Here is a 9,875-nt window from a genome sequence, read left to right as displayed (position 1 = left end):
ATACACTCTGAATTTACTAGTTCACCCCATCTCAAATTCTTTTACTACTTCACTCATCCATTTTTGCTGCCAGGCCGAGATGATCCTAGATTCTTTTAAGAAAAGAATCTCTGCATGCAGAAGAAGTTCACGCTAAGCAGTGTTGTCACTGGTATAGTTCTTTCTTGTGATTTAAGCTGTGAAGCAAGAAACCAGGCATCAAAGTGTAGTGTCCCAAAAGCAGCAGTAAATCACAGTGTGATTGGGTGTTGCTTGCTTCTCCACCAGCTGAACTGTCATCATATCCCTATCAATTGCACACTAAACATTGATGCCAGAAAACAACAGGTTGCTTACTTACACTCGAGCTTTAGCAAATCTCAGCAACGTCAACCAAGCAACCAACCAGGAAACAAGAGAGATATCCTGCTGCTTTGTGCTTTAGCAGAAACTTACGAATGAAAATATTGAGAGAGATCCCAGAAAAAAGGCACAACCAGTAAAGAAAGCAACCATTTGGCTGCTGAGCCCTTTTTCCCGCCGGGAAATTCTGATTTTATTTTGACGAATCTGCATTTGATGATAGATAGTGGAAAGGGAGAGAGAGAGAAAAGGCAGCACCGGGCTCACACCCCCTTGTCCCTTTGCCAGCCTCCGTTTCTCTACAGCTCAATCATTCTGAGAGCAAAGAATCCGTCTTGTCCCTTTGCCCCGCGGTTGTGCAATCCCGTGATGCCCCGCCTACCGCTGCTCTGCCACAGTGGAGTATACTAGTAGTACTGAGCAGAGTAGAGTACTAGACGACACTAAGCATATGATTCCCTCCCTTGACAAATCCCCAAAACTAAAAAAGCTTTTTCAAGCTGTTCCATTCACTTCACTTGCACGCACTCATCTCATTATCATCATTCAAAGGTGTGGTGAGGTGAGATTTCTTGCACTTTCTCTAGGTTATAGTAATAATATGGTTAATTTCTATTGCCAGTTCTTCATGCTGACATGACATAGTGTGGTTAATTCCTCTTGCCAGTTCTTCAAGAAAGGAATGCAAATCTGGTGATGTTTCTTGAGGGAGAGCATCTTGTTCTTGCTTGCTTTGCGGTGTCAAGGACGGACCACTCAGTCGGTCAGGCCAGGCCAGGCCAGATCCCTGTGCGGACTGCACAATGTTTTTCTGGTGACCAGTACCTATCTCCATTAACTGTATGTACAAGCTCCTCTCACATTAACTTTTCTGAGCTCTCAAACTCGACTTTTCCTCCCAGTCCCAGTGTCCAACAACTTTATTTGCTAATCGCTTCTGCTCCTGCGCTAGAATCCCACAATCACAATTCTTGGTTCCTCAGCTTCTTGATCCAGGAAGAAGCTGAAAGAAATCTTGTAAAAAATGGGTGGCCATGCTCTGCTCATCTTGCTGTCGGTGGCGTCCCTGGCATTGCTGCCGGGAGCCACGCCGCTGCAGCCCTCACAGGCCTGGTCCCTCTTCAAGCTCCGGCAGCTCCTGGGCGACCCGCCGGTGCTCGGCACCTGGCACAACTACACCGACTTCTGCTACGGCGGCGACTACAAGACCGCCTCCGCCTTCGTCGAGTGCTACGAGGACAGCGTCACGCAGCTCCACATCATGGGCGACCCCGGGGCCGGGGCGCGCCCGCTCCCCGCCACCTTCTCCATCGACGCCTTCTTCACCACGCTGTCCAGGCTGCCGGATCTCAAGGTGCTCACGCTCACCAACCTCGGCCTCTGGGGGCCACTGCCGGGGAAGATCTCCCGCCTCCAGAAGCTGGAGATCGTCAACGTCAGCTCCAACTACCTCTACGGCGAGCTCCCGCGGGGGCTCTCCCAGCTCGGCAGCCTCCAGACGCTGGTCGCGGACCACAACATGCTGGGAGGCAAGCTGCCGGGGTGGCTCAAGGACATGCCGCTGCTGGCGGTCCTCAGCCTCCGGAACAACATGCTGCAGGGGACGCTGCCGGAGTCGCTCAAGGACATGCTGTCGCTGAGGTCGCTGGTGCTGGCGTCCAACAACCTCTCCGGGAATCTGCCGGACCTCAAGAACCTCCAGGTGATTGACATGGCCAACAACGCGCTAGGGCCCAAGTTCCCGCGGCTGGGGCGGAAGGTGGCCAGCGTGGTGCTCGCCGGCAACAAGTTCAGCGACGGCCTCCCCGCCGACATGCTCGCCTCGTGCTACCTCCTGGAGCGGCTGGACGTGTCGGGGAACAGGTTCGTGGGGCCTTTCCCGGCGGCGCTGCTGTCGCTGCCGTCCATGGAGTACCTGAGCATCGCCGGGAACAGGTTCACCGGGCGGCTCTCGGGCAACGCCTCCTGCGGCGAGAACCTCCGGTTCGTGGACCTCTCGTCGAACCTCCTGACGGGGAGCCTCCCCGGCTGCCTGCTGGCCGCCCCCGGCAAGAGCGTGCTCTTCTCGGCCAACTGCCTTTCCACAGCCGGCGACGACTCCCAGTCCCAGCACCCGTCGCCCTTCTGCCGGAACCAGGCATTGGCCGTCGGGATCGTGCCTGAGCAGGGACACAAGAAGAGTGGCGCCAAGGCCGGTGTGGTGGCCGGCATTGTCCTTGTGGGAGCATTGGTCGTGAGCGCGGCGGTGGTGTTTGTGGTGAGGAAGGCGAGCGCGCCCAAGGCGAGGCCTGCACGGAGACTGGTGGAGAACGCGTCGAGCGCTTACCCTTCGAATTTGCTGGCCGACGCGCGTAAGAATCTTTGGTCTTTGGGTTGTCTTTGGGTTGGGTTGGGAGGCAGAAAGGGAAGGAATACTGCTGCTAACTTGTAGTGTTTGAACAAACAATCAAACAAACAAACAAACAGGTTACATATCTCAGACGGTGAAGCTGGGGGCTCTTGGCATTCCGGCATACAGATCATTCTCCTTGGTGGAGCTGGAGGCGGCCACCGATAACTTCCAGGTGTCTAGCCTCATGGGGCAAGATGCTCATGGCCAGGTAGGTACTCTCTGTTTTTTCGACATCTACTACGTATCTTATAGTGCTCAACTCATGAGGTTATTATTGTTGTTGATGGTCAGATGTACCGTGGACGGCTAAGCAATGGGACCCCGGTGACAATCAGGTCCCTCAAGGTGAACAAGAGCCAGAGCTTCACCCGCCACATCGAGATGATATCCAAGCTGAGGCATCGGCACCTGGTGAGCGCGCTGGGGCACTGCTTCCAGTACAACCTCGACGATTCCACCGTCACGCACCTCTACCTCGTCTTCGAATACGTGCACAATGGCAACCTCAGGGGCAGGATTTCACGCAAGTTCTTTTTCTTCTCCCTCACCTCCATTGTTACCTAGCTAGTGTTTTTGTCATAGTCTATAATCGGCTAACCCAACTGGAGCTTCCTCTTCAGAAGGAACGGAAGGCCGGAGGCTGTCGTGGGGCCAAAGAATATCGACCGCCATTGGTGTGGCCAAGGGCATTCAGTTCCTGCATGGAGGGATCATACCAGGCCTGTTTGCGAATAACCTCAAGATCACCAACATTCTTATGGACCAGAATCAGGTCCCCAAAATCGGCAGCTACAACATCCCCATTCTGTCAGAGACCATGAAATCAGAGGTACTCCACTAGTAGACTAGTAATTAACTAACTTGTACTAGTTCTCAAAAAAAGAAGAAAATAGACTAATTATTAACTAACTATGTTGTTGCTTTGGAGATGCAGGGAGGAGCTGGAAGCAAGTATCCACCGGATAGGTAGCTAGCTAGCTACTTAAACACATGGATTACTCTTATTTATCTCAATTTCAGTTGGGCCGGTGTTGCTGAAAACTAGCTAGAATTTGCAGGGTTCCGAATGGCGATAAGATTGACATGTACGATTTTGGTGTGATACTGCTGGAGGTTATCTCCGGCAGGCCCATCAGTTCCATATACGAGGTGGAGATGATGAAAGAACAGGTTCGTTTCCTTTCCTTTCCTTGTATTCTTGCTAATAGTATATTATATACTACTCCCTCTGTCCCAAAATATAAGAACGTTTTTGACACTCCACTATCGTTAAAAATGCTCTTATATTATGAGACGGAGGGAGTACATAGTAGAGCGAGTTGTAATCGGAAAAAGTTTGTGGATCGAAAAAGTTGCAATCGGCGCTGACAGCACAAGGACCGAGCAAGAGGAGCAACTTGGTGGACCCGGCGGTCAGCAAGGGCTGCTCCGACGACTCCATGAGGACCGTCATGGAGGTCTGCCTCGGCTGCCTGGCCAAGGAGCCAACGCAGAGGCCCTCAGTGGAGGACGTGCTCTGGAACCTGCAGTTTGCGGCCCAGGTGCAGGATGGCTCACGACGCAGCAGCGAGGAGTCCCCGCTCTCGCCCTCGCAGCCCCATGCACAATCCGCACACGACTCACCGACCCACCGCTAGGGTACGTCTAATTAATAACTTTGCCACACATCTAATAACTTCCCAATGATGATCTCCAAAGAAATGTGCAACTAGGATCTGAATTCTGAAATCCCATGCTCATCTTGCAGGCTCACAAAAATGCATTGCCAAGCATCATCATGGATTCATGGCTCAAGGCAAGGATACAAGTGTACAGCAGCTCAAGCTGGACCCCGTGATGCATATAGAGTTTTCGCCAAGACGCCACTGGATATGATGAGTTTTCAACTTCTCAAATTAAGTAGAACCGACTTTTTCTTTTTCTTCTTCTTCTTCTTCTTTCGAGAAATCTCCAATAGAACGACTAGTAACCATAATCTCGTTATGGATTGGAATGCACTCCCATAAAACCATTATTTGTTCCCACAGTGTCCGGAAAATTCCACTTTGTCTAGTCTAGAAATACAAATTTGTATGGTTTTCGAGAACCGGATATTGTAATATTCCAATGCATATTATATCTAAAAATAATGTTGCTACTCCCTCGAATCCAAATTAATTGGCATAGATTTAATACAACTTTGAACTAAAGTTATACAAAAGCAGCACCAATTAATTTGGATCGAAACATTATTTGTAACAGATTTGCTATTTCACGTCTAGATGTGAAATAACCATCTCACATCTAAGTCGAGAGTCTTTGGATCACCTGTTTTTAATATTTGTGCAAAACGTGATGGTGTGGCTGGTGCGCTCGCTCGTTGAGCCTGCTCTCGCGCGTAGCTCATGTCCAGGTTGTTGCTAGTGCCAGGTCGGGCCGTTGTCGTGTTTCTTTGGTGATATTGGGCTGGCAGGCCATTTTTTGTCTATAGTCCACTCACGTGCCTCTCATTCAGTGGGCCTTAGTTTCTTTTCACCGTCGGCTGTGTTTTTCTATTTTCTCTTCACAAGTCTGTGCAACGACTCAACTCTAGTTCTTCTCATTTTTATAAACTTTCATTTGATTCTTAGTATTCATTTTTTGTTCGTTTCCGTTTTATTTTCTTTTTTGTTTTTGTTTTTCTATTTCATTATTTGTTTTCAATTATGAATTAGTTTTAAATTCATGGTTTTTTATTTTTATTTTCTCCTTTTTTCCCTTTCCCTTTCCCTTTCTTTATTTATTTGTTTAAAATTCATGAACTTGTTTTTGCTCTGTCATATGTTTGTTTTGAATGTCGAGCAAATCCTGATCGCTGGTTATTTTTGTCATGTGCGCTATGTGTCGCGTCGTTTGATTGGTGTCTACTTGTCGACATGTTCGCGCATGTCTTTTGTTAGGCCGTTTTCGCCGTGCGGTCTGGGGTCTCATTTCGGATTGGTCTGCTAATTCCCATCTAAATAAGAGTTACCAATGTTTTATCCAACTCACATACTGTTAGATACACGTGTTTCTGAGTCGTGCTTGTTGTCTTATCGTGTTTTTCTGTTTATCCCTCATGAAGCAGTGAGGCCTGATATGGTATTTTTTTAGTGGGCTGTCATTATGTTTTGTGTATTGGTTTTTTCTTTGTGGGCTTAGTTTTTTTAGGGCCACGTGTCTTTTTATTCCCTCCTTTTGTTTTATTTTTGGTTTGACCGTGTAGCTAGATTTTTTGTTTCAGATTTGCTAAATTCAATCTAGATGAATTTTTAGCTCATCTAGGTCTATAACTGTCTGATTTGTTTGCTTTAATGTTCATACAAACCAAACATGCGCGCCCGTGTCCATTCGTCAATTTTTTGTCATGTGTCATCTTTGTTGGGGAACGCAGTAATTTCAAAAAAATTCCTACGCACACGCAAAATCTATCATGGTGATGCATAGCAACGAGAGGGGAGAGTGTAGTCCACGTACCCTCGTAGACCGTAAGCGGAAGCGTTATGACAATGCGGTTGATGTAGTCGTACGTCTTCACGATCCGACCGATCCTAGTACCGAAAGTACGGCAACTCCGCGATCTGCACACGTTCAGCTCAGTGACGTCCCACAAACTCTCGATCCAGCTGAGTGTCGAGGGAGAGCTTCGTCAGCACGACAGCGTGATGACACTGATGATGAAGCTACCGGCGCAGGGCTTCGCCTAAGCACTACGACGATATGACCGAGGTGGATTATGGTGGAGGGGGGCACCGCACACGACTAAGACAATGATCAACTTCTGTGTCTATGGGGTGCCCCCCTCCCCCGTATATAAAGGAGTGGAGGAGGCAGGCCTCCTAGGCGCGCCCCAAGGGGAGTCCTACTCCCACCGGGAGTAGGATTCCCCCCTTTCCCTAGTTGGATTAGGAGAGAAGGAAGGGGGAGGAAGGAGGAAGGAAAGGGGGGGCCGGCCCCCCTCCCAATTCGGATTGGGCTTGGGGGGGGGGGGGGCGCCCCCTCCTTTGCTCCCTTCTCCTCTCTCCCACTAAGGCTCAATAAGGCCCATATACCTCCCCGGGGGTTCCGGCAACCTCCCGTGCACCGGTATATGCCCGATCTCTCCCGAAACCATTCCGATGTCCAAATATAGTCGTCCAATATATCGATCTTTATGTCTCGACCATTTCAAGACTCCTCGTCATGCCCGTGATCACATCCGGGACTCCGAACAACCTTCGGTTCATCAAAACACATAAACTCATAATACCGATCGTCACCGAACGTTAAGCGTGCGGACCCTATGGGTTCGAGAACTATGTAGAAATGATCGAGACTCATCTCCGGTCAATAGCCAATAGCGGAACCTCGATGCTCATATTGGTTCCGACATATTCTACGAAGATCTTTATCGGTCAAACCACATAACAGCATACGTTGTTCCCTTTGTCATCGGTATGTTACTTGCTCGAGATTCGATCGTCGGTATCTTAATACCTAGTTCAATCTCGTTACCGGCAAGTCTCTTTACTCGTTCCGTAATGCAACATCCCGTAACTAACTCATTAGTCACAATGCTTGCAAGGCTTATAGTGATGTGCATTACCGAGAGGGCCCGGAGATACCTCTCCGATACTCGGAGTGACAAATCCTAATCTCGATCTATGCCAACTCAACAAATACCATCGGAGACACCTGTAGAGCATCTTTATAATCACCCAGTTACGTTGTGACGTTTGATAGCACACTAAGTGTTCCTCCGGTATTCGTGAGTTGCATAATCTCATAGTCATAGGAACATGTATAAGTTATGAAGAAAGCAACATCAACAAACTAAACGATCATCGTGCTAAGCTAACGGATGGGTCAAGTCAATCACATCATTCTCTAATGATGTGATCCCGTTTATCAAATGACAACTCTTTGTCCATGGTTAGGAAACATAACCATCTTTGATTAAGGAGCCAGTCAAGTAGATGCATACTAGTGACACTCTGTTTGTCTATGTATTCACACATGTACTAAGTTTCCGGTTAATACAATTCTAGCATGAATAATAAACATTTATCATGATATAAGGAAATATAAATAACAACTTTATTATTGCCTCTAGGGCATATTTCCTTCAGTCTCCCACTTGCACTAGAGTCAATAATCTAGATTACATTGTAATGATTCTAACACCCATGGAGTCTTGGTGTTGATCATGTTTTGCTCGTGAGAGAGGCTTAGTCAACGGGTCTGCAACATTCAGATCCGTATGTATCTTGCAAATCTCTATGTTTCCCTCCTTGACTTGATCGCGGATGGAATCGAAGCGTCTCTTGATGTGCTTGGTTCTCTTATGAAATCTGGATTCCTTTGCCAAGGCAATTGCACCAGTATTGTCACAAAAGATTTTCATTGGTCCCGATGCACTAGGTATGACACCTAGATCGGATATGAACTCCTTCATCCAGACTCCTTCATTTGCTGCTTCCGAAGCAGCTATGTACTCCGCTTCACACGTAGATCCCGCCACGACGCTCTGCTTGGAACTGCACCAACTGACAGCTCCACCATTCAATAAAATATGTATCCGGTTTGTGACTTAGAGTCATCTCGATCAGTGTCAAAGCTTGCATCGACGTAACCATTTACGACGAGCTCTTTGTCACCTCCATTAACGAGAAACATATCCTTAGTCCTCTTTAGGTATTTCAGGATATTCTTGACCGCTCTCTAGTGATCTACTCCTGGATTACTTTGGTACCTCCCTGCTAAACTAATAGCAAGGCACACATCAGGTCTGGTACACATCATCGCATACATGATAGAACCTATGGCTGAAGCATATGGAATGACTTTCATTTTCTCTCTATCTTCTGCAGTGGTCGGGCATTGAGTCTGACTCAACTTCACACCTTGTAACACAGGCAAGAACCCTTTCTTCGCTTGATCCATTTTAAACTTCTTCAAAACTTTGTCAAGGTATGTGCTTTGTGAAAGTTCAATTAAGCGTCTTGATCTATCTCTATAGATCTTGATGCCCAATATATAAGCAGCTTCACCGAGGTCTTTCATTGAAAAATTCTTATTCAAGTATCCTTTTATGCTATTCAGAAATTCAGTATCATTTCCGATCAACAATATGTCATCCACATATAATATCAGAAATGCTACAGAGCTCCCACTCACTTTCTAGTAAATACAGGCTTCTCCAAAAGTCTGTATAAATCCATATGCTTTGATCACACTATCAAAGCGTATATTCCAACTCCGAGAGGCTTGCACCAGTCCATAAATGGATCACTGGAGCTTGCACACTTTGTTAGCACCTTTTGATCGACAAAACCTTTTGGTTGCATCATATACAACTCTTCTTTAAGATATCCATTAAGGAATGCAGTTTTGACATCCATTTGCCAAATTTCATAATCATAAAATGCGGCAATTGCTAACATGATTCAGACGGACTTAAGCATCGCTACGGGTGAGAAGGTCTCATCGTAGTCAATTCGTTGAACTTGTCGAAAACCTTTTGCAACAAGTGAGCTTTGTAGACAGTAACATTACCGTCAGCGTCAGTCTTCTTCTTGAAGATCCATTTATTTTCTATGGCTTGCCGATCATCGGGAAAGTCAACCAAAGTCCATACTTTGTTCTCATACATGGATCCCATCTCAGATTTCATGGCCTCAAGCCATTTTGCGGAATCTGGGCTCATCATCGCTTCCTCATAGTTCGTAGGTTCGTCATGGTCAAGTAACATGACTTCCAGAACAGGATTACCATAACACTCTGGTGTGGATCTTACTCTGGTTGACCTACGAGGTTCGGTAGTAACTTGATCAGAAGTTTCATGATCATGATCATTAGCTTCCTCACTTACTGGTGTAGGAATCACTGGAACTGATTTCTGTGATGAACTACTTTCCAATAAGGGAGCAGGTACTGTTACCTCATCAAGTTCTACTTTCTTCCCACTCACTTCTTTCGAGAGAAACTCCTTCTCTAGAAAGGACCCATTCTTAGCAACGAGTATCTTGCCTTCAGATATGTGATAGAAGGTGTACCCAGTAGTCTCCTTTGGTTATCCTATGAAGACACATTTCTCGGATTTGGGTTCGAGCTTATTAGGTTGAAGCTTTTTCGCATAAGCATCGCAGCCCCAAACACTAAGAAA

The 9,875-nt window shown here is 47.1% G+C and overlaps 1 protein-coding gene across 6 annotated transcripts; it reads left to right on the top strand.

The window, feature by feature from the left end:
• The first annotated feature begins 651 nt into the window (after positions 1-651).
• LOC123052808 (probable inactive leucine-rich repeat receptor-like protein kinase At3g03770) lies at positions 652-4,875 on the top strand. 6 transcript variants are annotated; one of them, XM_044476148.1, is made up of 10 exons: positions 653-904; positions 1,010-1,182; positions 1,326-2,693; positions 2,809-2,942; positions 3,026-3,257; positions 3,355-3,563; positions 3,669-3,700; positions 3,784-3,904; positions 4,087-4,372; positions 4,482-4,875. In XM_044476148.1, the coding sequence occupies exons 3-9, from the start codon at positions 1,367-1,369 to the stop codon at positions 4,369-4,371; spliced, it is 2,340 nt and encodes a 779-aa protein (XP_044332083.1). In that variant the 5' UTR covers positions 653-904; positions 1,010-1,182; positions 1,326-1,366; the 3' UTR covers position 4,372; positions 4,482-4,875. The 6 variants fall into 6 exon arrangements, 5 of the variants coding, with proteins under 5 accessions (XP_044332083.1, XP_044332084.1, XP_044332081.1 ...); XM_044476149.1 differs by having other exon boundaries at positions 3,663-3,700; positions 3,793-3,904; XM_044476146.1 differs by having other exon boundaries at positions 3,663-3,700.
• The last annotated feature ends 5,000 nt before the right edge of the window (positions 4,876-9,875 follow it).

Source organism: Triticum aestivum, chromosome 2D, assembly GCF_018294505.1.
Source record: "Triticum aestivum cultivar Chinese Spring chromosome 2D, IWGSC CS RefSeq v2.1, whole genome shotgun sequence".
NCBI lineage: Eukaryota > Viridiplantae > Streptophyta > Magnoliopsida > Poales > Poaceae > Triticum > Triticum aestivum.
Note: the sequence above shows the minus strand (reverse complement) of the source record. Positions and strands in the feature narration are given on the sequence as shown.